The following is a 27,280-nucleotide window of genomic DNA, read 5'->3' on the forward strand; positions in this document are numbered from 1 at the left end:
ATCCTAGTCCACACTGTGTCTCTTGTACACAAGCTGTGGTGAGACAGCGTCTCTGTTCCCATCACACCCCCAACCTCCTTTTTCCTCTCTCCCAGCAGCCACTGCTCCAGTTACCCTCTGACAAAATGACGTAGGATGCCAAGAAATCCCTCATTGGACTAACGAAGAGGGACTAAAGGAACAGGGAAAGCTCAGGATCACTCACCGTCCCCCAACCCCAAAAGAGAACTGGCAACTTGATACACGTCCACCACCAAGTATAAAGCCCAGGCAGGTGTCCAAGCTACTGAACAGCTGGAGGTCACATCAACAGCCTGTGATCAATCATAACACAGCCCAGTGGGTTGCTTTGAGATCCCGAGATGGAGGGCAGCCCTGCTGGTGAACATGTCCTCGGCCATTTAGTATTCAGCCGTGTATGGAACAGACCAACAACTCGTACTCTTCAGGACTGCCCGAACTCTGGAGGAAGCTAGATGGAAGGGACAAAACCTGGAGAGAGAAACTCCTTGGGTGGTGGTTCTGCTTCCTGCCAGATATTCTGACCCACAACCAACTGAAGTCCATGGGAAGAGTGCCGCTGGCTTTTGGTGAGGCTTTGGATCAGGTCAATGGAGGGAGGTGGTAAAATGATGCAATGAAACATGAGGTGGGCTTGCTAAAGAGATGACGCAGGGGTGCGGATAAGGGATTTGTGGGTGTCCTACACACGTAAAGTACAGGGGAGGTTTCTAACACGACACCGTTGACATCACATCGGCCAAGCTGCCAGCATGGGTTCTTGGTGCATCTCAGCCAGCGTCCGAAACCTTCTCGCCACAGCTAAAGCAAAGGTGCCCCAAAAGGCAGGCCGACTGTCACGCCAAACCCAGCCACCTGCAGGACAGAGGTGGGGGACAAAATCTGATCAACTGCAGGTCACTCAAGGGACGCAGGGCCCCAAAAAGTAACTGCAGCCATCAAGGAAGATATGTGGAGCAAGGGGAGACAGATGGTTGTGTGCATTTGTTTTTGGTAAAATGTAGATGCAAATAACATAACTGCATTGGCTCTTGGGTAGTTACCCGGCTGGTCCTCAAAGGGGTGGAAGGGTCATGAGGTTTGAGCATTCCTGAATCAGAGAGCATACGTACAAACGCAGAAGAACGAGGACTTCCAACATTTGCCAGTGGAGAGAAAGATCTTTAAGATTTTTTTTTTTCCATTTTGCTTTTACACTTTCAAAAACCAGACAGCAGAGACACAAGAGCCAACACCCCCCAATGCCACAGTGTGAGAGCACTGTACTGCTTGGGCAGAAACCTGCTTCTCCAAAGCTCCCCTCGGCAGGGTACATTACTTCCAAAACTTGGGTTGAAAATAATAAAATAAAATACGAGGACGGGCCTGATTCTCAATCACATCAAGGCACCTTTACACCACTCTGGCAGCATACTGGGGCCTTAAAGCAAATGTAATTTACAATCAATTTAAGTCCCCCTTACATCAGAAACATCCAAGTCATTTCAGTTCCTCTTTTGATCCATTCCTGATAAGATGTTGGGGAGAAAAAACTCTGCCTAGGTTTAAATATTTGCCTGGAAGGAGGAATGGGAAGGAATAATGTACAGTTAAAATCAAGCTACTCAAACACAATCATTCAGGTAAGTAACTAGAAGTATCGCCTCTACCATCTAGAGAGAGAAGAATGTCTGAGACACAGAGGGCATATTTAGGAAAAATACACATCTGAAGTCTCTGTGGCCACTTGATGAGAATCGGGATCCACACACAAGCCAGTTAAAGAGCATTTCAACATGAAATCTTAACTTAGTAGGAATGTTGGGGTGAAGCTGTATCTTTTTTTGTTTGTTTTAAATACATGGACAGCTGTCAGAGGACATGAAACCGATGGCGGGTCTCCCGTGTGTGTGTGACGACTGTGGGACAGCATGACGGAGTTTACGAAGGCTGGGAGCCCAGCAGTCTCTCAATAGCTGCGTTGATGTCTCCACCAGTGGCGATGAGCGCCTGGAGGTTGGCCTCCCGGTTAATGAAGCCCATTGCGTTCAGCTGCTCCAGCTGCTGTTGGAATCGCACTTCAGGACTCTGCACCTGCCAGGGGAAGGGAATAAAGAACTTAGATTGCTACTGACAATACCATACCTCCTGGCGGGGCCTGCACAGATAGCGCCAGATGCCCCGCTGGTGTAAACAGGTGTCGCTCCACTGAACTCGAGGGGCCAGCTCCCAAGAGTCACTCAAATGAAGGCAATGGAGTCGTACTCCTGCACAGCAGCTGAGGATCCAGCCCAGTTAAAATCCATGAAGAACCGAGAGAGGCTTGTACGACCCTCATCACTATAGTGTGCAAGTACCATGACAGAGGTAGGTGTATATATGGTAAAATAAACCTTTCCTATGGGGAGCAAACCCTTGCTAATTATTTGATGCTTTTCATTAGAGGAGTTCAAAGCACTTTGGCAGAGGCAAGTTTGTACTATACCGCCCTAATTCACCCATGAGGCAGAGAGAGAGGAAGTGACCTTCCAAAGATGCTTGAGTGGCAGAATTTGGAGTAGAACCCACGTCTTCTGATGCCTGAGTCACTGGGCCAGGGTCCTTCCCAGGATCAGCAGGTAAGTGATCGATACATGCTAAAATCTCTTCACCCCAGCTGAAACACAGCCACCTCTGGGCTGGAACATTTCATAGGGCAGTGTTGGATAGGGAATACCAAGCTCAAGAAAAACTTGCTAGGGGCAGTCGCTGCATCCAGCTGGGATGTGACCAACACCATCATGGTTTAAGACCCTCAATTCATGCAAAAGATGCCACAGTCTGAACCGTTTTATTTATCAGAAAGATGGCACCACACCGCCCAGCACGATGCTTTGGTATTGAGCAGTGTGGCCTAGTGCAGTGTTTCTCAACCTTTGTGGTACCAGGGACCAGCTTGCTGCCTTCCTAAGCTGTGTCAGGGAGATCTTAGGGACCGGCACTGGTCCATGGACCAGCTGTTGAGAAACACTGGCCTCGTGCATAGGGCACTGGACTGGAGATCTGGGTTCTATTCCCAGCTTTGCCACTAACTTGCTGGGTGATCCTGGGCAAGCCACTGCCCCTCTCTGTGCCGCAGTTTCCCCCATCTGTAAAATGGGGATAATGATCCTGGCCTCTTTTGTAAAGTGCTTGGAGACGGATGGCTGATCAGAGCTGGGGATTATCATCACTGGGTCAACGTTCCCAGGGAGCATTGCAGTTTGGCTCCTAGCCTCCCACAATATTTACCATGCAGCTTGCCATACTGGGCTGAACCAATGACCCACCTGGCTTATGCCAACGGCCGCAAGATGCCCTGAAGACCATACGGCACTGGAAGAAACCCAGCTGCATGGACACAATGAGGTTGTGCATTACGTACTTGAGAGTTTCCTCCGGCCAGCAGCTGGATCATTTGCTGCATGAGCTGCTGTTGGGGGTTACTGCCCCCTGCTGGAGAGGCACTGGCAGGCGTCGAAGCGGAGGACAGGGGGTTCTCTGGGATTGTGCTTCCTGCTGCAGAGGGTGGGGGGATTCGAGGCATTCCAAAGGAACCGAGGCTGAAACGAAAGTGGAGAGCTGGCTGCCGGAGAGGCTAGTCGGAAGGCACGGTCGCCCCCTGCCTGTCTCCCTGGGACTACACAATACAAGCGTTCTTGTAATGCGGGTGTGGAGCCCTTGCTCGGTTGCCAGTTTGAATCCAGCCAAGGTCACAAGCAACCGTCTGCCATTGGCCTGGGACAGCTGTTCCACGGCCTCTGAAACGAGCCGCTCGGTCCCAGTCCAGGTACCGCCATCGCTAGTCACGCAGAACTGGGATCGTTGGCACTCTGGAGAGAGCACAAGAACTAACAGGGTGGTGAAAGCTGAACTCCCCTCTTGCCCATCCAGGGAATCCCCACCCTAGGGCAGGACTGAGAGGCGCTGGCAGGGTTGTTTGCCCCGATGTACTCACCCATTTCCAGGCCGGTCAATCTCAACCCTTTCCCCAGAGCTAACTTCGTGAATCGGGGGAGATCAAGTATTTCTGAACTGCAGCCCAGATAGGGGTCTGGTAATTCCCAGAAGAGAGCAGCAGGGGGAGCCTTCAGCGATTGTGAGCAGGCAGAAGGAAGAGCTAATTCTCCAGAGCCTGCACACAGCTGCACTGGGACTACAGGTTTTTCCGGTCTGACTTTGGCTGGACATCCACAGGAGTCTGATGAAGGAAGGGCTTGTTACCTTGGCACTAGTCCCGGGGCCTCCGTTTGCAGCGTCTGGAGTCCCTGCTGGATCTGGAGAAGGGCCTGCATGGCTCGGGGGTTGGTCAGCATTGAGAGGGAATCTGGGTTCTGCATCTGGGAAACAGAGAGGGTCAGATTCAACTGTTACCAAAGATCCAGAGCTTCCGTCAGTCCAAGTTCTGCTTTAGAGGCAGGAGGGCCCTGACAAGACAAACCCCAAAGGATCATCCAATGGGACACAGAGGGATCTAGTAGCTACAGCAGGAGAGTAGGTTCCTGGGTCCATTTCTCCTTCAGCTCCCTACGCCTTAGTGGCATCACCTGCCAATCCAAAGTCTCTGTTCTTTCAGCATCACAACCCACCCCCAACAGGGCTGTGCACTTCCTGTGAGTCTTTGCCTGAAGCACCAAAGGTCTCCCCTGCTGCAAAAGCCATGGAACAGTTCTGGACCCCAGGACGGCCAGCGCAGAGCAAGGGGCTGGCGTGGATCCTCACCTGCTGCAGAAAGACGGGGAGCTGAAGCTGTAGCTGCTCCTGCAGCTGTGGGTTCCCGGCAAAGAGTGGGACATTTACCATCATCTGCCAGGAGACAGCACACGCAGCATGAGTCAATGGGGTTATTAAACTCTCTTCTACCGAACTAGGCCACGAAGAACATGTTAGCTGGGTCCTTAACACCCCTTGCCACTGGTGGCTTTGGTACGCCCCACTTCCAACAGGAATTGACATAAGACAGCCTGATCCCGCCATCAGAGGCGCATGGGAGCTGCAGCCAACAGAAGGGATGGGGGAGCTTTTCAGTGAAGACCCCCCACCCCCAGTTCCTTTAGAGACAACTGCACGGCTCCCGGGGTTGCTACTTAGATACACAGCCTCCCCCACCCTGATCCAGGCCCAAGGGCAGCCCAGCATGGCAGCCGCAGGAAGCTGTTACCCAGGAGAGTTGGTGGCTCTCAAGACAGGTTCATGGAGGGCAGGTGCAGCTGACTCACGCAGGCCCCCAGCACTGGCTGAGCCCCTTTGCTGGCAATCCGAGCAGAGGGGCTGAGGAGTGAATGGGCCGTTGGAATCTGAATTCCCCCTCTCCACCCCCAGGATCAGGAAGGCGGCACGCTGTCAGGCTGGTGCGTGGGGGGATCTTTGCCCTCCCACTGCCCGGGCTGTACACGCTCGCCGAAGACTTCACTCATCAGGGATCTCAGGCCAGTGGTTGGGCTCACACTACCCAGAAGCACAACAGAGCTCCGAGCCTGGACTATCAGAACTCTGCTTCCTTAAAATGACCCAGCCCTCATGCTATGGTGGCAAAGTGTCTGCACCCGGGCTGGGACCCAAGGCCAGTTTGTGACAGAGGAAGCTGCTGCTACGTTTTTACCTGTGCTGCGAAGTCTGGGTTCTGGGCAAGAGTCTGCATCATACTGCGCATGTACGGGGCAGAGATCATGTTCTGCATCAACTGGGGGTTCTCGGAAATCTGCTGCAGGAGACCCTGCATCTCAGGGCTGTTAAACATCCCTGCAACAATATAGGAGAGAGAGAGAAACTTACAAGCCGGATCGCGGCTACCCAGGAGCTAAAATCAAATACGAAACACAGAAGGCGGAGGCTGTGGCTGAATTTAGCGTTGGCAGAAGATGGAGCACACAGCAACACTGAGCAATCTTGCTGTTCATTTCTCACCGACTGGTCTTTGTAAGAGTAGACCAACACATGGAAATTCTCTCATTTTAAACAGCCGGAGCCCATGGAGACTACAGATCCCAGCATGCAGTGCTCCATCTTGATCTGAGCAGCCAGGCAGGGAGTACTTTGTCTCGGTGGGCTCCCCGTAGAGCTGCTACATGTCTCATCCTGCGCACGTCGGGAACCCCAAAGCACCAGAGCTCCCAAAGCGGCCCTTGGTCCGGCACACGAAGAATAATCCATTCTAATCTGCTGCAGGGGCAGAATGGCCAATCTGAAGAGCTCAGCTACTACAGCAAACATACAAATGCTGGAAGTCACCTGACGCCATCTATAGCTGGGTGGTTCTGTTACCAGCACCTTGCTCCTGGGTACGTACCGGTCCCCAGGCTGGCAGCGTTGAGTCCAAAGGGATTGGATACAGTGGGTGTGCTTTGGGTTGTCGTTGATCCGGTACTCCCTTCGCTGCTGGGTACCTGAGCATGGGAGGCAGGCGGCGTGGGACTCCAGGGGTTGGGTAAAGGTTCTCTATTTTCCGTCCGTAAAGGCTGGGAGCTGGAGCTGTCAGAGTTCCCGGCCAAGGATGAAAAAGGATTGTTGCCAAACTAGAGAAATAGAGAGCGATCCCTGAATCAGACAACCCTAAAGGAGAGGGTCAGGCTAAACCCACCATTGCACAATAATACCTAGCTCTTACATAGCGCTTTTCATCAGCAGAGCCCCAAATGTTTCACAATCTTTAATGTATTCAGCCTCACAACATCCTTGTGGGGCAGAGCAGTGCTCTTATCCCCATTTTTCACTGAGGCACAAAGAGGTTAAGTGACTTGCCCAAGATCATAAACAGGGAGTCTGTGGCAGAAGAAGGAATTGAACTTGAGTCTCCCACGTCTTAGGCTAGTTCTTAACCCCTGGACTATCCTTCCCCTTCTGCAGGTGTTAATGGAACACATGGAGCACAGATCACGTTCAGTAGGACCTGCTACACACACTGTGCATTTTCCCAGTTGAGGAAGCTGCACCAGGCAATACAGACAGCTGGGCAAATCAGCTCTATCAGCACCTGCAGGCAGGAGTGGATAAGACCCACCAATCTACCCTAGCTGGAGCAGGCGCGCTCAGTACCTGCTCCCTAGCTGCGCTAAACATGGGCTCCTGGATGTCGGTGTACATCCGGCGCAGGGCGTTGTATCCTCCTGGGATGCTCTCTAGGTTACTCAAAGCTCGGTCCTGGTTCCGCATCATCTCCTGCATCATGGCGGGGTTGCGGGCCAATTCCATTGTCTGGGGGAAGGAGAAGAATTTGGGGAAATCAGGCCCATTTGCACCACAAGAGAGTCCGGTGGACTGAACAATGGGCAGCACGGCCCAGCAGTACCCCACCGTTCTGTGCCCAAGTACTGAAAAAAAAAAAATCTTGGTTCCCTGGGAGAAAAGCATAATTAAAGCCATTTTACAGACCAACAGCGGAAATCATTTGTCCAAGGTAATGCACAGCAAAGGAAGGGAACCCAGGAATCCTAGCCCCCCAAGTTCCCTGCTATCAGTGCTAAACTACGCCTTCCTTCTTTGTTTAAAAAAAAAAAAAAATCTCAGTGGGGCTGGTTAAGATCATGTATTTCTATACAAGATCAAGTCACCTCGGCACAAACACCGAGCTACCACCCTCGGGACGGAAAACCGTCTGTAGGTTGACAAGAAAACAATTCCCTCAAGTTTCAGTAAAAAATAAAATCATCTTGTGGCGCCAGATCTCCGACAGGTTCTGCTTTTGTGGGGAATGTCCAACTCCAATTCGAAGAACCATAAAGCACAGATCATGCGCAAGCCTGTTTAATCCAACTAGCACAGTGACAACTCACTGGGAGTTTGGGAGCTAAGAACTGGCTAGTGTGGTCCAAGCAAGCGTAAGACTAGGAGTAAGGGACTGAAACTGGGCATAGGAAACACTGGACCAAATACCAAGAAACATTTCCCAACAACGAGATCTCTTCTCCCAAGGGAAGTGATGGAAGTCTTGTCACCGGACATATTTAAAACTAGAGTTCTCCTTGCTTTCTTGCGCTCCCATCTGACTCCGTCTCTTGTCTAATACTTAGATTATCAGCTCTTTGGGGCAGGGACCATCTTTTTGTTCTGTGTACAGCACCTAGCACCAGGGGATTCTGATCCAGGACTGGGGCTCCTATATACTGCGGTAATAAAAATAATAATGAAATAAAGAGCCCTGAAGAACACACTGTAGAGAACAATCCTGCACTGGCAGTGGGAGATGGAACACGAGACCTTTCTCTGCCATCTTTAATTCCTATGTAAAGTGACCTCTTTTGCTTCTGGTCCCTGCAGTGGAACACTCTAGCCTTCTATAGTGTACCATGGGCTGCTCTGAAGATGCTTTTTGCCCCTGTATATGTGGTCAATTCAGCAGCACTGAAATGGGTAAAAGCATTGGAAGCACATGGGTGCATGATCGTGGTACACACAAGACGCACGTGTTGACACACAGACCGCTGTGTGTCTGGGAGGAGCCTGCAGCAGGTAGGTAAGGTACCTGATCTCTGAATCAACCAGATCCGGAATCCACTTGCTCCCTTTTCGGAACGGACACTGATGCTGAGGGAGCACAGAGAAGCGAGGAGCTAGCAAGTCCACGCTAACAATCTCAGAGGCACCCGAAACGGGCTCCCCAGGTGTAAACTCTCTCACCCACCTGTCTCATGAGTTCAGGGTTGTTCAGCATGTGGCTTATCTCAGGGTTTCGCTCCATCAACTGCTGCATCTGGGGATTGGCCATGATCATCTGTCTCATGAGGTCGGGGTTGGACATCATGTTCTGCACTAGGGGGTTCTCCATGATCTGCGAGAGCATCTCCGGGTTGGACATCAGCTGCCGCTGCATCTGCTGCTGGAGCTCCATGAAATTGGCGGAGCCCATCCCGAGGCTGCCAAGCCCACTGATGCCCCCAAAGCCAGCTGAAGAGGGAACAAGACACGGAGAGAGAGACGCATGCCAGTCAGTGCAGCTGTTTGCAGCTGGAAAGCAAGGGGGTTGTCTGAACTGTATACACTCCAACCCGATGACTGCTAATACTACCACCCTCAGTTCTGTCATAGCCATCTCGGACGGACAGCTTTTTATCCACAGACCTCAAAGGGCTTTATAAAGCAGGGCAGTACTATTAGCCCCATTTTACAGAAGGGGACATTGAGGCACAGAATGGGGAAGTGATTTGCCCCAGGTCACCCAGCAAGTGGCAGAGTCAAGAATAGGTCCCAGAAGTCCTGGGCCCTTGTTTTAACCACTAAGCAACTCTCCCTTCACAGAATAAGCACTGGGATGCCAAGAAGCAGAAAGAAACTGAAGGTGTCACCTACAGAGGATGGATGTAGCGTTGCTGGGTGCTCCATCTCCGGCACCTGCCGTGGTCCCCGCTCCGCTGCTCCGCCTGCTGCTGCTTCCAGCATCAGAGACGGCGCTGCTGGATGTGGAAGGCTGGGGTGGCGCCGCGGGAGAGGAAGGGGTTGTAGAGGGGACGGCCGTGGCAGCTGGCGTGGCAGGGGCAGAAACAGAAGCAGCGGCAGGGTCCTGAACCCTACAAACAAAACAGATGGGTCGCACCCGGGGCTCAGGAGTCTAAACAGCACCACCTGCAGCTCATAAGAGGAACTCTGGAACACCCACGTCAGCTCAATGGGCCATCGACTCTGCATGCTTCCACCCAGGACGGGCGCGGGCGTGTTCTTTCAGATCCCCACACGCGCACACACCGCTGGTGACAAGGCATCTGCCATGATGTACAACAGCCTGGCCGGTGTAATGGAGGAACTAGTCTTATTCTGAATTATGTCTATCCCCTTCTTGAATCATGCTCAGCTATTTGCCTCAATAATTCCTGCTTGGAATGAACTCGTTGCTACAGGGTAAGTCTCCTGCTGCCTCATTAGAAAGCTCAGCAGGTTAAACCATGCTTACTGCATGGGGCAAATAATTATCAACATTTGCTTTTCTGTAATGCCTTCCATCTGTGCCTCGCAATGTATATTGCTAGCAATTTAGCTACACAGCACTCCTGGGAGGTAGATAAGTATCCCCACTTTGTAGATGGGAAAACTGAGGCAGGGAACGGTGGGAGTATCTTCGCCCACAAGGTCACACAGTGAGTCTCTGTCAGTGTGGGGAACGGAACTCAAGTCACTTAGCTCCTGGCCGTGGCCTCATCTACAAGACCATCTATTCCCAGAAAAATTCATTTTGGTCGGAGTATAAAATACAGCTGTTTTGAACACACATTTGCAGATGTGGCTGTTGGGACGGTGCTGAATCACTCGATAGTATCACAATGGACACGTTTGGTGAGCCTGAGTGCGAGAGGATTCTGGGAGCAGGGCCTCAGAGCACTAGACTGTGGAAAGTCACTGAAAAGGCAAACTTGCCCTTGGCATCAACATGTCACAAATGTTTGTCCAGACCCTGGGTGAGCAGCTATGCTGATGTAGAAGCCCAATGGTCATGGTCAGCCAATGGCCAGTTCGCCTGGTGTGTACACGTGGAGGTGTGCAATGGCGAACCGGGGGCGAGCTGACCTGGGTCAACTGACCCTACAGAATGATGTGACATTAGGTGCCTGGAGAGGAGAAGTCTCCGATAAGTGAATATCAGCCAACCCCTGCAGCCCCTCCCAAATGATGAATTAATTGGAGTACGCCACATAATTCGCTGGCAAAGCATATTTTGGGGACAAGTGACTTCTTTGGGAAGAGGGTATAAGTGCTGAGAAGATCACATGGTATCTAGCTTTTTCTATCTATATCTCGTATATGCAAGAGGGCCAGTGATACTGTCGGCAGAAGAAGGATTAAGACCCGAGGGTTTCAGGGAACCTAGACCCTGCTCTGAGGGATCATAGATCAGAGGGCCTCGGGATAGCCAAGACCCCACTACGAGGGACTCAGAAAATAGACCAAGGACCTGAGGGAACCTGAAGGAGGAAGAGACAGTCGTCACCTAGGAGTGGTAGCTATCACGCTTTGCTTACCAATCAGGATATTGTGTGGGGCCAGCATAGTTACTGAGGGTTTTATGCTTGGGAAACTGAGGCTTACTAAGGAGAGGCATTGTATAGTCCTTTCTATTTGTCTGTGATACCTGCTTTTCCATAAACAATAGCTCTGCATTGAAGATACTGACTTTTGGTCTTCATTGGCATGGTCACTGGGTGCCGAGCTGTGGGCACATGAATTGATCTGAACTGGTCCCCGTCTCATCAGTGGCATCACAAATTCTAGAGCCAACCTGAACTGGTACCTTAGAACCAGGATATTTCCCCCCATGATTCTCTTTTTAAATTCTTATGAATTTGTTTGCAACCCCAACATTGCAACACTGTGTGTGTTTGCAACCCCAACATTGCAACACTGGGCTAGTGCATGAGACACTTCACCTGAAAATGGACTACAAACAAGCATAATTAACTCATGTTCATTCAGTAAGCTGAGCAAAAACAAATGTGTCACGGACGTTAAATTTAAAAATCATTTCAGATTCAATAACTGACGTTATCAATGAAAGAATGTTTTTAATATCTACATTGAATTCTGACAAGGTCTCTCCTATTAAATGGTCTAGTTTGTTTCCAGTTTTGGTTTAACAAGTTACAAACTTTAATGTTGAATATTACACTGTTTATTTACCAGTGTTTTGATTGCTAACTAGACACAGTTAACTTGCACTCTCTGATTTTCTCTTAAACCTACTACGCTGGTTATAAGCAGCACCTAAAGATATCTACACCCCCCATCCTGCAAATGCGACAGGGACCACCAGAGCTAAAAGCACGAGTTGCTACAGTTTGAGCTAAAGAGGAAAAGCTCTGTAAGCATGGGGCTATAACAACCCACATCCTCTGTGGATTGGCACAAAAGGGAACCTGGAACATACACTCACCAGTGGATTACACAAACACTTATACGTGTGTTTAACTTTAAGCACAGGAGCGGTCCTGCTGAAGTCAAGGCTACAGTTAAGATGCACAAGAGTTTGCAGGACTAGGGTTATAACTACAAGATCGGGGGGCTGGGAAGGGAGAAAGGATTCACTACTGCTTCAGCTTTAACCTTTCGCATTTGACAGTGATTTACGTCTAGTCAGTTTCCCCTCTTTGTTTGGGTCTTTCACAGTAACAGGAGAAAGAAACATCCTATAAATAGGAAAATCCACAAAAGTACAAAAATCAGAAAGGGGATGCAGGGCCAAACCTGAAACTACTTTGAACTTCCTTAAATTGACTAGATTTCCAGCTGGCTCGGCCTTGCACTTCTACAGGGTATGCTGGAAAATGACTCAAACATGTGGATCGCTACTTGGGCCACCTTTCAGCAAGGTGGACACTTAATCCCAGTGATGGCTTAACATCCTCACACATCCTCCGCAAAAAACCCCCACCCCCCGTTACCGGAAATAAACTGCGGATAAGTGCTTCTAACCTGATGAGCTTTTCAATTCCTGAGCTGAGCAAAAATGAATGCAGATTTCTCTCTCTCTCTCTCTTTTTTTTAAGACAAAAATATTCTGGAAACATTTGAGAATGATGGAGGGGAGTGATCAGACCAGGAAAGGGTAATCTGGACTCAGCCCCCTTCTAGAGGTCAGAGGCTTAAAACTTGCAGAGACAGCCATTGTCTTGTAAAGAATGCACAACTGAGCAGCTAACTCAGAGATAAACTTTCTGAGTTCTCCAAGAGCTCCCTTTACCGCCATCTACCTCTGTTATTAGGCATCCCATATCCTGCCATTCAAACAAAAGCTGCTGAACCAGAGCTGCTGTAAGACGCTGGATTCAGAGACCAAGCAGTACCAGAGCTAGACGCTAGCTCCAGCTACCATAACTCCCCAGGTAGCAAGCTCAAGGCTGCTGGGAAGGTAGGAAGAGTCAGGTGTGTGTTTTTACTAATAATACTGTACATTGACATAGCACCTTTTAGTCCCCAAGCACTTTACAGACTCAGTTGACTCCTACTGGAAACCAGGGGAAGGAGGACACAGGAGGAAGCAAAGCAGATGGGAAATAGGAAGTTTAAAAAAAAAAAAGGAAGGAAGGAAGGAAGAGGTAGATGGCTAGAAGTCACTTGAGTCTCTCAGCACAGGAAGAAGCGGTAACGTTTACGATAAGCACATTAGCACCCTGCCCAATGACCATCATACAGAATAAAATGAATGACAGGCCAGATGTTGTGAGCGCTGTAAAGACAACAGTTAACGGCATCAACGTACCATGCTACACAGATATGCAGAATTTAGTATACGTGCCTTCTGCAGCGGCTGACAATACCCACAGAAAACACTGATCATTAATAAGCCAGTGAGTAAGGACTCCCAAGGGGGCAATGGCGCTTCAGAAGGAGATGCAGCCCTGTTTGATCACCAGCACATGCTGCTCAGGCAGCACTGGGAGCCCATGAAATTGTTGCAAAGGGCATTTAGAAATCAACGACACACGTTCACGTCAAAAATGAAACCACTGCTCCTGGAACCATTTGAGGTCTAGGACATTTACTTTGATCGTAATACAGAAAAATCTCATCTTGGTGGCATCTGATATATGTTTCTTAGTTGCCCAAACTGCCACTATATACTGTAGATAACACTTTGTACTCACTGCATGTCTTTCATCAATGCACCTCAAAGCACTTGAGACAGAGTGAACGAAAGATTAGAGAACACGAGTTGGGTCTAGTCTAGCAAAAACACTGACATTACGCCTGGCTTTAGGAAAATCATTTAACCTCTGTCAGTCTGCCCATCTGTAAAATGGGGGTGACACCTACTTCCCTGGGTTGGTGCAAGTATTCACCGATGTCTGTAAATTCTCTGAAAAGAGCTCCACATTACAATTATAGCGATGAAAGATCAAATCCCAAGTCGTAGTAATAACCATTTTACAGATGGTTAAAATGAGACAAAACCAGGTTAAGTGACTCATACTGTGGTCACATGGCAAAGCAGAGGAAGAAAGGGGAACAGAACCCAGGAGTCCTAATCCCAGTTCCCTTTCTCTAAAGATTAGATTAAGCATCACCACAGAACCAGAAATAAAACCCAGGAGTTTTGTCTCCCAGTATGCTGCTTTAGCCACTGGACAAAATATTGCCATTCTAACAGACTTTGTTCACAAAGTAAATTTCTGACAGCACCAGGAAGGAACGATTTCTTACTTCTGTGGGGTCTTAATGACCAAATGCACAGTCAGCCCATCTTTGATCCCATGTTGATTCAAAGTGTCTCCATCCTTCAGGATCTTTCCAGCAAAGATCAGAACCAGCTGATCCTGTTTGGCTTTAAACCGCCTGGAAATCTCTTCTTTGAACTGGAAAACAGACAACAAGGCGATTTAAGAACATAAAAACAGCCATTCTTGGTCATACCAATGGTCCATCTAACCCACTATATTGTCTTCCGACAGCGGCCAATGCCAGATACTTCAGAGGGAACGGACAGAACAGGGCAATTATCAAGTGATCCACCCCGTTTGTCCACTCACAGCTTCTGGCAGTTAGAGGCTTAGGACACTCAGAGCATGGGGTTGCATCCCTGATCATCTCGACTAATAGCCATTGATGGACCTATCCTCCATGAACTTATCTAATTCTTTTTTGAAGGCAAAGGACTGAAAGCAACAATTTTAAAATGTCTGTTTAAGTGTCTGCAACAGAACATCATGCTCCCTTCACAGACAGTGCGAACAGCTGACATTTCCATAACGTCTCCTCCTGAAGGATGCCAAAGAGGTATCAGTTCACTCACCAACTGCTGGGATGGGATGTCTAAGCTGTTTAACAGGGATAAGAATCCTGTATTCACTTGGGAAGTACAGGTCGGGCTTGGGGTGGAGAGGTGGGAAGCCACAAGTGCAATTACCTCAAACAGAAACGAGGGCTAACAACGTCAGATCAGTTGTCCCTTTTAGATCTCATCCAAAGACACTGTTTATCCTCTGAATGTCTGCAACCTTTTTCGTCTCTACTCATTTGAATTTGATAAAGCAACTGAGTGATTTTAAACCAGGGCAAAACTCTAGAAAACAGGGAACCATGCTGCATTCGCCAGGAGAAACAGACTAAATGAAGTCTTTCCTAGGTCTATCTTCTACCGTCATATTCTTTTTTCAGCATGCCTTACCATAGTCCACTGTCTGACACTGCTCTTTGGGATCGGGTTGAATTATCCTCTGCAATAAGCTCATTCAGCTAGTGGTCATTCCCCAGCTTTGCTTTTAGTAGCCACAGACTATGGGAAGACCTCGCAAGGGAAAGGGTATTTCCTAGGGGCGGCTAGGAATTGAATGCTGGGGACCGGGGGTGTCAAAGGGACCAGACGTGTCTAATTCTAACACTCAAGGACTCTGCTACAACCATCCCACCCACGGCTCTGTACGCTCGGTCGCCTACAGCAGAGCCCGGGCTGCCGCTGATCCTTCGCCCTGGTAGCCACGTCCCTTTTAAACCCCTTTGCAACCTGCACTTCGTGCCCTAAATCCCAGCCCAGCCCCCAGCCCCTCTCCTCCGAGCCCCGCCCAGCTCACTCCTGCCCCCAGCTGCTCCCCGCCACCCCCCAGCCCGGCCCCCCGCCTGCTCCCTGGGCCCCGCTGGCTACCAGATGACAAGCCCCCACAACCAGCGTCTCACCCCCCCACCCCCCTTCGCTCCTGTCCACCCCTCCCCCCTCCAGAGCCAGACCCCGGCAGCCCTTTCACGTACCCCGGGTCCCCCCAGCCTCACAGCCCCGAGCCCTTCACCCTCCCCCCAGGGATCTGTCCCCCGCCCCCCTCCTCTCCGGCCCACCCCCCCCGCTCGCCTAAGCCCCACCCCCCACAGGCAATCCCCCCGGCCCAGAGTCCCCGGCCCGGCCCCCCCCATACACGCGGCCCGGCCCGGCCCCACGCCCGGCCCGGCCCCACCTCCCGCACGGAGGCGCCGTCCCCGATGACGATCTCCTCCTTGTCCTTGGGGGTCTTCACCGTGACCCGGATGAGGAGCCCCCCGGGGCCGCCCAGCTCCGCCTCGCCCTCCCCGCCGGGGCCGGGGCCCGGGCCGCCGCCGCTGCCGCCGCTCAGCTCCGCCATCTTCGCCGCCCGCCCAGCCAGCCACTGGCACTGCCTCCCCCCCGCGGGGCCGGGGCGCGGGCAGCCGGCGTGGGGAGAGCGGCGCCCGGCCGCGGCGGGGGAGAGAGCCCGGCTCACACCGCCCCCACGCGGCCCGGCGGGGAACTGCAACCTGGGGAGGCGGGCTCGGGAGAGAACGTGGGGAGGGGAGTCAGACTAGAGCGAGAACCCCGTGCGGGGAGGTGGGGGCGGACCGTGGCCGTGGGCGTGATCTCAGCAGGGGCAGGGGAGGGAGCCCGACGTGGAGGTGGACCAGGGAGAGAACTGCAGTGCTGGGAGAGCCACGGATGTCTCAGAGCGGAGTGGAAACTGCGGGGGGGGGGAGGGGTTGACTCACTGTGCAGGCTGGGGGAACCATAGAGGGGAGGACAGGAGAGGGTAACTGGGGCGGGGGTGGGGTAGGCGATGTGGGGTTCTTTCCATTGAGTTCCTATTCCAGCAGCCAACAGAATGTCCCTTTAACAGGAGAAGCAATGGAATGTCAGGATCAAAGGGTTCCGGGGTAGTTGGGGATAGAATGCTGGGATCACAGGGTTCCAGGGTAGCTGGGGATGGAATGCTGGGATCACAGGGTTCCGGGGTAGCTGGGGATGGAATGCTGGGATCACAGGGTTCCGGGGTAGCTGGGGACGGAATGCCGGGATCACAGGGTTCCGGGGTAGCTGGGGATGGAATGCTGGGATCACAGGGTTCCGGGGTAGCTGGGGATGGAATGTTGGGATCACAGGATTCCAGGGTAGCTGGGGATGGAATGTCGGGATCACAGGGTTCCGGGGTAGCTGGGGACGGAATGTCGGGATCACAGGGTTCCATGGCAGCTGGGGAGGAACAGATAGGAAAGGACAGTTCTGAATGACTGCCAGCTGGGAATGGGCCTCTGGAGTGAGAGGAGGAAAGGTCTGCATGAAGTGTGGCGAGAGCCCTGTCTACAGTACAGCGTCCGTGTCCAGAGCTGCACGGGTGGCTAGTTTCAGCTATGCAGTCTGCTGCTGTGGGCAAGACCTAGGGATATCAGCTACTGATACAATTCTATTATTATGCAGGATCCAGCCCTCCTGTAGGTTTGCTGAGATGGCAACAAAAACACAGAGAAATACAAATTGCCCTGTTAGGACCTGTGTGCCACAGCAAAGTTAGTACCCATATTTCAATCATGGCATCAGCAACAAAGGGGCAGTTGGCCTGGTGCAGATAAAGACAGGCCCAGCTGTTTCGTCCAATGTGTGCATCTATCTAAGGTACTTATACGGTCTCCATTGCCTTAGTATCTGAGTCCCTCCCAATCTATAGTATATTTATCCTCTAAATAACCCCCTGTAAGGCAGGCAGTGCAGTTGTCCCCAGTTTTTACACATGGGGAACAGGCATAGAAAGATTAAATGATTTGCACAAAGTCACACCGGAAATCTATGGCAGAGCAGGGAGCTGAAGGTGGGTGTCCAAGTCCCAATCTAATTGTATAAAGTCTGTCAGAGGGAGGGTTCAAAGGCTCCTCCCACACAGGCTTGCTGGTGCAAAGCTGCTATAAAAAGCACAGGTGTGAGGTGCTCCCAAGGAAAGCTAAAGCAGGAGGATGGTGATTGTAGCACTTGCATAGAACATGAGTGTCTTAATGTAAGTAGTTGTGTGTAAAAGTGATTTACTGAGTTATCTGATTTTTTGAGAGGGTATCAGTGCTACAGGTGTAGCTATACTGTGGGGCCAATGCAGCTACAGCAGAGTTTGATTGTGTGAGGCTAATCCTCCCCACCCCAAATGAGGGGCAGATTTTGTCAAAGTGGCTAGCTTCTGCTACGATATTTATAACGTAAATAAATCTTAGCTATAAGTTTTTTAGGGCAGGGACTGTCTTGTACAGTCCTTAGTATGAGGGAGTCTTGGTCCATCACTGGGGATCTTGCGTGTTACTCTGTATTTGCCTGTGTCCAGCCCAGCTGAACTCTTCTGCTTTTTGAAAACAAAAAGGTTCCCCCCTTTGGGTGCAAAATGGGATGTGTGCTCATCTGGCAACCTGACCGGGTGTGGAGGAGAGCAACTGCATATTTATTGTCCTCTTGCGGTCAGAGTGGTGGAGTGAAAACTGCAATACCCACTGCATTTTTGCAGGAAATGTGGGCCGTCCGTAACCTGCTGCATTAGCTCTGTGTCATAGGCTGAGAGCTGCCCTTGCATAGATCCAGAATTCTCCACTGTTAAATAGCGCAGCGCTAAGAAGACAAAAGTTGTAACTGTTTGCCAGTTAACTCAGCCAGCCTGTTTTTTCTTGCACTGGGTTGCCAGGGTTTTGGAGGACCTGGGGTAGTAGTTGGGAAAGGTCTGCATCAATGGGACAGCAGTGGGGGAAAATGACACTGAGGCAGCAGTGTCCCCTCCTAAATGATCAAAATCATGGGTCAGGCTCCCAAAAAAAAAAACCCATGAGGTTGGCTTAAAAAATCACAGAGCTTCCAAAAATATGTTTATTTGCTTTTTTCCCCTGAGTCTTTAGATGTCATGCTTTCAAGCTTTTCTCTGCAGTGTTGCCAAATTGTGGTGTTTTGGTTTTTTTTTTGGTTTTTTTTTTTTTTTTAAATCGCATGCCTCATCATAATCTGGTGTCTCCTGGAGTCGTGTGAGAACCACACATCGATATAGATCTCATAGTTTTGGAGGAAACGTTGAAAATGTGACCTGGGTTTTGAGCCTTTAGGAAGCAAATAAAAAGAACTGTCTTTCTCTCTCTCTTTCTCTCTTTGGGGTTTGCAATACTGAAACCATGAAGGCTAGAAACTTTGTTTTAATTAAAGCTGAGATTCACCTCACTCCATGAGCTGGGGCTGTTTTTAAAAAAAAAAACAAAACAAAAACCCAAATCCCACATAGTGTGAGTTGCCTCCGCAATGGCAGCGTTAACTGTATGTCTGTAGCTTGTTTGTCTGTGAATGCTACCCTTTGTTGCTCGCAGTGTACTTACAGAAGGTCACATACTGCTGTATGAACTGCTCAGGCGTGGGCTCCTTTGGGGTGTAGCACAAGCTGTGTGCATGTAACCTATAAAGAGAACTACACCGAAATCTATGAAATACCATGGCCTTCTGCATGGACTTGCCTATGCAAAAGAACTGGAAAGGAACTACAACTCCCAGCAAGCTCTGGGCTGAGGTCATCCCCCCCCCCCCCGCACGAGTTGATCAGCTGATGGGGAAGCGGGAGGATCTCTCTCTCTGAGCTGTGTATCTTTTTTCCACCACTGCAGGGAGGAAAGAGGGTCTGTTGCTACCATGCTGCGCCCCAAAGCCCTTACCCAGGTCCTGAGCCAGGCCAACACTGGAGGGGTCCAGAGTACCCTGTGAGTATGGGGGAGAGGGAGAGCGTGTGGGGTGGTGGCTGGGTATGGATCAGGGGGGCCAGATCAGTTGTCCCATTAAGGATTAATGCTCCAAAGGGTCTTCCCCTCCCATCTCGGTGTCCCCCACCGGAGGAATTGGGCGGTACAGCTGAACTGATCTCCGAGGAGGAGGGGTCAGCACACTGCACCCTAGTAAGGAATAGTCTGTGGGTTTTCCCCCTCCCCCAAAGGCAGTAGGGGTGGATGAGGGTAAAGGGGACAGGTCAGGGCTCCCTCCAAAAGGCCCTGTGGGGAAGGGTGGACCGGGACTTGGAGAACAGATTACTAGTATTCTCCCCTTCCAGGCGCTTGGGAGAGGGACGCCGTTGCAATGCACCTCGGTTTCCTTGCACAAGAGTAGTCTGTGTTCCTTGCTTAGGTCTCTCTGTGCTGTGGGTTTGCACGGGGGCAGCTACGACTAACAGTTGGATCTGTGTAGATCCAGCGTCTAACGTGCCCCTTCCCACAGAAACCCGCTACGGAGTGTTTCTGAGTGAGGGCAGAGTTGCAACCCTATGAGAACTTGGGGTGTCGGATCCTGGGATTGCACAAGTGCAGTGGTTGTATTGAAAGCAGTATCCCATACAGTAAAAAACTGGGGGGGAGAGTCCATTTCTCCTTGATCCCTCTTCCTAGTAGCAGCACCCATGGAAAAAGAGCACCCCTGCTACGAAGGAAGGATGGTTTGGTGGGTAAAGGAAAAGCTCTGCCATGGGGAGTGTGACCTTGGACATGTCACTTCACCTTGGGCCTCAGATTCCTCCTCTGTAAAATGAGGATGAGACCTGCCTCAGAGGGTCAATGCATGATCTGTCTGATCGAGTCCTATGGTGCTGAGCATCATAGAAACCCCTATGAACAAAGTCCACGTCGAAGCAGAAGCGGCATAAAACCCTGGGAGCTGCAGGCATTTGGCTCAAATTCTCCTCTTCTCTCCTTTATAGGCTTCTGAACAATGAGGGTTCTCTGCTCGCCTATTCTGGTTATGGAGACACAGATGCCAGGGTCACCGCGGCCATCGCCAGCAACATTTGGGTGGCCTATGACAAGAACGGTCACCAGGCTTTCAATGAGGACAATCTGAAATTCATCCTTATGGACTGCATGGTACATCTGGCTGGGGGGAAGGGGTGGATGCCTTCCCATAGGGAAAGCTGAGGTTCTCTGCAGGAGTGAAATGCTACTGCCTACCTCTGCTCTTCCTGGTTTAACCCATCGATCCCTGAAACAAGTGTGGAATTGGAACACAGGACTCCACATTCCTGTTCCTAGCTCTGACATTGGGCGACTGCCTCTCTCTGCTTCTGTTTCCTCATGTGTAAAACAAGGAATAGCTGCCCCATGGGGATGGGGTTAAAATTAAGGGCTCCAAAAATCCTATAATGGCAGGTGCTATAGGAAGGCAAGTTATCTAAAGCCAAAACTTCAGGAAGGTAGCCATTTCTTCCCCCTCCCCCCTCCTCAATGCACGCACACTTGCTTTTTAAGATTGGCCTAGACTTTCAAGTGTGACTGGACAGGCCGATTGGATACCGGTGCACACTTGATTTGACCACCTTGTGATGGGCAGTAGGAAGATAGCACCTAGCTCCCTGTCATCAGTAGATCTCTAAGGAGGTCAGTCGCCAGTCCAACAGGTGGGAAGTTGAGGCACAGAAACTAGGTGACTTTCCAACATCCCCCGGTAAGTCAGTGGCAGAACTGGACAGAGAATCCAGGTCTCCTGAATCCCAGCCCACTCCACCACGCTGCCTTCCCAGTGGAGATTTGGATCCCCAGTGTCTTGACTGTAAGAGCAGAACGTCAACATGTCTGTTCTACGCCACCTAGGGACATTGGGAGGAGAAGGTCTAGTGCAGAATTCTGCAAACCTAGCAATCAGTTGCACTTTTCTTCCCCCTTGCAGGAGGGTCGTGTTGCTATCACCCGGGTGGCGAATCTCTTGCTGTGCATGTATGCAAAAGAAACTGTTGGATTTGGGATGCTGAAAGCCAAGGTGATGCAGAGCTGACTGGTAATGTTGGAGGGGAGGGCAGGGGCTGCTGGCAGCAGGCTGTGTAGCTGCACTTTGAAAAGTGGGTTAGTGAAATCTGCATAGGATAAGCGGATCTTTCACTGGTGTCTGGGGGGTTATTTTGTGTTTTGCAGAGTGGTGTTTGATGGGGGCAACCTAGACGGGGTTTTGGGGAACCAAGGGGCCTCTTTTTTTTCATTTTACCCAAAGGCTCCATAACCTTATTCTAGCAAGGGGAGTCTAAAATTGGGAACAAATTACACTTACACTTTAAGGCCCCTGTAAACTACCAGAGCTTCATGAAAGTGGGATCCGTGGTGTATAGTGCAGAATTTATAATGGTCTACGAAAGCTGTGTGACTTCATGGCAGGGCCTGGGTTGTCTTTGCTGTTTTGTACAGCACCTAGCACAACAGTCCCAATCCTGTGCCACTGTGCCCACAGGCAGGCTGCTTGCCTTGGTTTCCCCACTGTAAAATTGGGACAATATTTCACTCCCGCTTAGTAGGGAGGGTTGAGAGGGTGCATTCTGGAGGAGCAGCAGTTCTGCTGTAGTCCAGGCTGAGCGTGGCATGCTGTCCACTAATGCTCGTCTCACTGTGCTGAATAACGATCTGTTCGCAGGCACAGGCCCTTGTCCAGTACCTGGAAGAACCCCTCACGCAAGTAGCTGCATCCTGAGCAAACTACAGCGGGGCAGGGCGAAGGAGGACTGAGGCCGTCGTGGCGCCAGGGCCGAGAACCCTTCCCCCGAAAGCTCTTATGATGGAGAACCTGTGATATGAGCATGTGGCTTGTTCCATGGGCAGTCCAGGCTTTGGCATCGCACTGAAAACTACCTGGCGGCAGTGGAGGATGCTTGGAGCAAGCTTTTCATATGGTAAAAAGAAAAATAAAATGGCGTATTTGACACTTGAGTCCCATTTTGACTCTTTAAGAGTGACGGGGCCCTGTGGGCTTTCACCCAAGGGCTTGTCTACCCTGGAAACGCAACAGCTGCAGCACTTCAGTGTAGACACGACCTACGCCGACAAACGGGGGTCTCCTGTCAGCACAGGCACTCCACCTCCTCAAGAGACGGGAGCTAGGTTGACCTGGCCCGGTCTGCACCGGGGATCAGGTTGCCTTAATGACGTCGCTCAAGGAGTGGGGATTTTTCACACCCCTGAGCAATGTAGCTGGGTAGTGTGGAAAAAAAATGTAGCTCACTTCAGTATAGACCAGCCTCGAGAGGTTAAAAAGAGGTGGAAGGTGTGTGGGGAGGAGGGGTTAGGAAAAGGAAAGGTGCATGGATCTATACTAGAGCTGGGTGACAGACCGTTTTCCCATCCTACTCTCAACTTTCCCCAGCCCAAACTGGGATGGAAGAGTTAAAATCTTGAAAATTGCTGTGAACTGAAAAATCCCAAGACAAACATCCGTTGGGGAAACAGCAACATTTTTTGTTTACTTCAACCTTTTATTTTTTTTACTCCTTTTGTGACCATCACTTTGAGTCAAACACATCTTTTCATTTAAAAAAAAAAAAAAAAAAAAAGCCAAAATGGGGCATCTTGACCCCTCTGAAACGCTCCTCAAAATTCTTATGAAATGAGTTTTGTCCAAATCAACCTTTTCCCACAATTTGTCTTTGAGAAAAGGGGTGTGTTGTGATTTTGAGAACTCCCAACCAGCGCTAACCTACACCCTCCTTCTCTGATGTGTAAACAAGGGCAAACGTCTCATACTGAAGGCCTGATCTAAACATAGGCTGGGCTCCAACAGCTGTGTCCCTAAGCCAGAGACTGATGGATGGGTCAGTGCTGTGTGGATGAGGGGTGTAATATCTGAAGCCTGTCAACACACACACACCTCGAGGCATTCTCTAGCCAGGGCAGTGCCTGGACGGAATAGCTGGGCTCAGCCAATGGGGCAGATAGCAGCAGCCTCCATCTCAGATAATATCCCCCTGATCTTGGTGTTAGGTTGGTTGTTTTTTAATAAGGTGCAGGATACAGCTGCCTGGAGCCTAGACTGCTTTCCCACTCCCACTTGGTTGGATCCTTAACTTAGCTTTGCCCATACTAACACCAGGTTTGCTGCGAGATTTAGTTTTTCCTTCTGTTGCTCACATGAGGGCAGCAGAGGATAAGGAATGCCACTTTCATTTTCTAACAGAAAACACGGGCCAGATTCTGCTCCCAATAACACTGGTGTGAATCTGGAGCAAGTCACTGGCATCACTCCGGATTTATAGCCATGTAACTTCCAGCAGAAGTGGAATCGGAGCGTCTGCTATTTGGAGATACCAGCACCCTCCTAGTATGATTCTGTAAATCCAGCAGCTGGAGGAGTTGTGAACGCTAGTATCTGATTCTTCTCCTGGTTATGTTGATTGGTTTCAGCTTGTTCACTTAAGTGGAGCTGTTCCTGATCGACACCAGCAGCGGGAGAATCTGGCCTGGTGTTGTTTTTTAAAGTGAAACAAGCAAATTAATCTAACAGCTCAGGCTGTTGACTTAGGTCATGTGCAGGATATCTGAAGTGCATGGATAGGTACCCAAGTTTAACAAGCTAAATAAGTGAATTAAATTTTGGTCCCTTAGATGCAAGTTTTCTGGATACATGTTTAAACACAGCTAAAACTGAAAGAAAAGTTTCCATGAGATCAGTTTTGAAAAAAATCTTAAAGCAGTTTAAAAAAAATAATCAGGGCGTGTCTAGGCAGCGCCGCAGCCTGGCCTATGTGTGTGGATGGTAGGGCGTTTTATCTGTCCCATGTAGATGCTGCTGGTGTGAACTAGAAGGTACCTAGTGCGTGTTAACACAGTCCTGGCTGATACAGGACTACATCAATGCGAACTAGCTACCTTTTAGTTCATGCCAGCAGGGTCTACACAGGACAGGATGACTACAACAGGGGAGAGCACTCACCAGTTCATGCCCCCCCTCTCCCCCCCTCCCAGAGTCCAGGCTGTGGCATTGTGTAGACAAGCCCTAAATTGTGTCCCCGCTCCCCTCATGTCAATACAAATTAGTGGAAATAGAAATAAATTTGCTAAGGGGGAGACAGTATGGCCTAGTACATAGTGCATTGGACAGGGAGATGGGAGACCTGAATGGTATTCCTGGCTCTGCCTGGTGCCTCAGTTTTCCTGCCTGTAAACTGGGAATAATGATCCTGCCCTCCTTTGTACAGCGCTTTGATCTTAGCAGAAGAAAAATACTAGCTATAATTACAGAGGAGAAAGCTGGCCTGAGTGATGCCCAGGGGAGCTTTGCCGCTGACTGCGGAGGAGCTGGGATTTCACCCACTGCCTCAGCGTGAAAGAGCATTAGTGCAACTGAGAATCAGCCCACTGGCCTTTGCATCACACCCGCTGTGTGGGCATTCAGGGGTTGCAGGAATGCAGCATCCGGGCCACACATTGCTAATCTCTTCATGTGTCTGATTTCTCCTGGCCTCTCCCATCCGTGCTGGATTTTCATCTGCCCATGTGGGTGGTGAGATTAGCCCGCACAGCTGCCCGCCCAGCAGTAAAGGGGTGCGGTCCCAGTCACAGAATAAGGTCTTTGTTGACTCTGTCACACCCCTTCCTTTCCCTAGGACCCGATGGTGGATTCTTTTGCAGCCACCGCTCCAGTCTGGTTTGTAGTGGCTCTATGGCTAGGAAATCAGAAACCTATCCACTTACCCAGCCAGAAACATAGTGGGGTTCCCCACCAACCCAACTTGGTTTAAATCCTTTCCCAGGACCGCCTCTGGAGGACTTCCTCACGTCTCCTATACTGGTTCCCAGAGCAGATGCTGATGCAATTACACAACCTGCTTGGGAGAGGAAGGCCTGGCATAGCGGCCAGGCCACGGGACTGGGGCTCAGACGAGCTAGGTTTTATTCCCAGCTCTGCTGGTAGCGGTGAGGGAAATCACGTCCCTCCTTTGTGCCTCTGTTTCCATGTTTTGCTCTCTAAGGGCAGGGTGTGTCTCTCACAGTGTCTGTGGATAGCACCTAGCAGCGGGGGACCTAGATCTCAATGGAGACCCAGAGGTGCTATAGTCATATAAACACTGATGATCGAGGATGATCTGACAGGTTCTCCCTCATGCTCCTTGTGTTTGCATTAGAACGATCAGGGACACAGTCCACAGGCCAGTCGAGAGAGTGGGGACCTGGGCCCCCTCCCCTTCCCATTTCACTTTATTTACACAGTTATTTTGGGCTAAGAACCCTGATATAACTGGACCCTCTTTTCCCTCCCCTTCGGTCAGCTCTTGGCAGAGTCTTCTCAGGTCAGCCTCCTCCTCCCGAACACTCAGTCGTGTGTCTCCTGTGATGTAAACATCCCTTTGGATCTTTGCTCCTCCAAGGAGTCCTCGGGGAAAAATCTGTGGAACCCTCCCAGGCCAGAGTGTGTGTTGAAGGTCTCCCTCTCTTTGCCCTAGCCACAGCGGACGGGTCTCTGCCTCCAGGGCTGAGCTCACGCGGGAGGGGCTCAGGATTTTCACACTGGAGGTCCCTGCTTCAGTCCGGGGTATCAGCCGTCAGGCTGGCACGTCCTGCTTCTAGGGCAAGTGAGCAATTGAAGCAGCTGAGGCAAATCGTGTTTTCTATGGCCAAGGCCCCCACATGGGGTGGGGGAAGGGTACACTTTACCGGGGCCTGGAGGCCCTGTGTGGCCCGCCCAGCCTCCAACCCCCATTACCATGAGGAAAAAAATGTTCACAGCTCATGAGATTGTATGGCTGGGATGAGGGCTTGTGGTATGCGTGTGGGAGGGGGCCCGTCTCACAAGTTTGTACCGGGTCTGAAAAAATGATGCTGGGGCCCTGCCTGTGGCACTTGGCCCAGATCCACAGAGTTGCTTCATTCTGCAAAATGTGCCTCTCTCCATCCTCAGCCCTTTTTTCCTTGTCCCCTCTGCCTCCCACTCCCTGCTCTCTGGCCTGCTGCAGTCTGCGCTTTGGCTGGAGGTCCCGGGGCAGGCCAGCTCCTTCCAGCTCATCAATAAGCTGCAGTGCCTGAGGTCATTACCACAACAGGCAGGGATGGCTGTTCGCCAGAGGCTAGCAATGGATCACTTGATGCTGACCTGCTCTGGTCATGCCATCTGAAGCAGCTGGCATTGGCCACGGGCGGGAGACAGGAGCCTGGGCTCGATGGACCGTGGGGCTGACCCGGCGTGGCCGTTCCGATGTTCTTATGAGGCTTATGCAGCCTGGGCCAGTTTGCAAGTCGTGGTCACTTCCACGGAAGAGGTAAGGAGGCACAGGATGGGCCCGCTCTCCTCCAGCGAGGATTGCCCGGGGTCGGGGGGAAGCGGGAATGAAAGACGAATTTTTCATTCAAGATCGTGTCATGTGACGAACCCCCCCAGGAATAGCCCACAAGTGGCAACCCGACGCTCCATTATTAACATGAGCCGAGGCAGCCCGGGGGGTTTCAACGGCCATGTGACACTACCTGACAAACCTGTACAGCGACACCGGGTCACACCCCATTGAGTCACACCCCCTTGACTCAGCCAGCCCAGCACAGCGACGCCTTCAACCCGCCGAGCAAGTGACTCCTCTGCACCCAGCCCCCTGTACAGAGCCCGGAGAGAGACACAGGGCTGGCTTTTTTTTTTTTTTTGTGGTTGCTGCAGCAAAGGGAACTTGGCCCCGTGGGTCTCCTCCCATCCTGGCCCGACGACTCCCCCTGGCAACTCTCCTGTCTCCTCCCCAGTCGCTTTCAACGTCGCTGCCTGGTGAGGAAATTTTGTCCTCCACCTTCCTGGTTTATCAGATTGTCGCAAAAAAAACCAACCAAAACCTCCCCACACACACACACACAC

The 27,280-nt window shown here is 50.9% G+C and overlaps 2 protein-coding genes across 4 annotated transcripts; one reads left to right on the plus strand and one right to left on the minus strand.

Annotated features, from left to right (window-relative positions):
* Window positions 1-1,161: 1,161 nt before the first annotated feature.
* On the minus strand, window positions 1,162-16,046 carry UBQLN4 (ubiquilin 4). 3 transcript variants are annotated; one of them, XM_067569442.1, is made up of 11 exons: window positions 15,882-16,046; window positions 14,140-14,291; window positions 9,304-9,521; window positions 8,639-8,901; window positions 7,054-7,212; window positions 6,308-6,533; window positions 5,621-5,760; window positions 4,741-4,824; window positions 4,243-4,358; window positions 3,404-3,581; window positions 1,162-2,094 (listed from the first exon to the last, which is right to left on the minus strand). In XM_067569442.1, the coding sequence occupies exons 1-11, from the start codon at window positions 16,044-16,046 to the stop codon at window positions 1,942-1,944; spliced, it is 1,854 nt and encodes a 617-aa protein (XP_067425543.1). In that variant the 3' UTR covers window positions 1,162-1,941. The 3 variants fall into 3 exon arrangements, with proteins under 3 accessions (XP_067425543.1, XP_067425544.1, XP_067425545.1); XM_067569443.1 differs by lacking the exon at window positions 15,882-16,046 and adding an exon at window positions 15,104-15,456; XM_067569444.1 differs by lacking the exons at window positions 7,054-7,212; window positions 15,882-16,046 and adding an exon at window positions 15,104-15,456.
* A 1,583-nt stretch (window positions 16,047-17,629) lies between these two features.
* On the plus strand, window positions 17,630-22,383 carry LAMTOR2 (late endosomal/lysosomal adaptor, MAPK and MTOR activator 2). The gene is made up of 5 exons (XM_067569461.1): window positions 17,630-17,699; window positions 19,321-19,413; window positions 20,397-20,559; window positions 21,359-21,448; window positions 22,091-22,383. Exons 1-5 carry the CDS (start codon window positions 17,686-17,688, stop codon window positions 22,145-22,147), a joined length of 417 nt encoding a protein of 138 aa, XP_067425562.1. The 5' UTR covers window positions 17,630-17,685; the 3' UTR covers window positions 22,148-22,383.
* Window positions 22,384-27,280: the final 4,897 nt, after the last annotated feature.

Source organism: Emydura macquarii, unplaced genomic scaffold (assembly GCF_026122565.2).
Source record: "Emydura macquarii macquarii isolate MOO-44397 ecotype Brisbane River unplaced genomic scaffold, CSIRO-AGI_Emac_v2 contig_2924, whole genome shotgun sequence".
Classification (NCBI taxonomy): Eukaryota; Metazoa; Chordata; order Testudines; family Chelidae; genus Emydura; species Emydura macquarii.

Excerpts from the sequence above, each read along its gene's own strand:
- UBQLN4 (XM_067569442.1), bottom strand. The coding sequence starts at position 16,046 with ATGGCGGAGCTGAGCGGCGGCAGCGGCGGCGGCCCGGGCCCCGGCCCC. Across the intron at positions 6,534-7,053 it reads TTAGCGCAGCTAGGGAGCAG|TTTGGCAACAATCCTTTTTC; the intron begins GTACTGAGCGCG and ends CTATTTCTCTAG. Across the intron at positions 3,582-4,242 it reads GCCCCGGGACTAGTGCCAAG|CCTCGGTTCCTTTGGAATGC; the intron begins GTAACAAGCCCT and ends CTTTCGTTTCAG.
- LAMTOR2 (XM_067569461.1), top strand. Across the intron at positions 19,414-20,396 it reads GGAGGGGTCCAGAGTACCCT|GCTTCTGAACAATGAGGGTT; the intron begins GTGAGTATGGGG and ends TCTCCTTTATAG. Across the intron at positions 21,449-22,090 it reads TTGGGATGCTGAAAGCCAAG|GCACAGGCCCTTGTCCAGTA; the intron begins GTGATGCAGAGC and ends ATCTGTTCGCAG.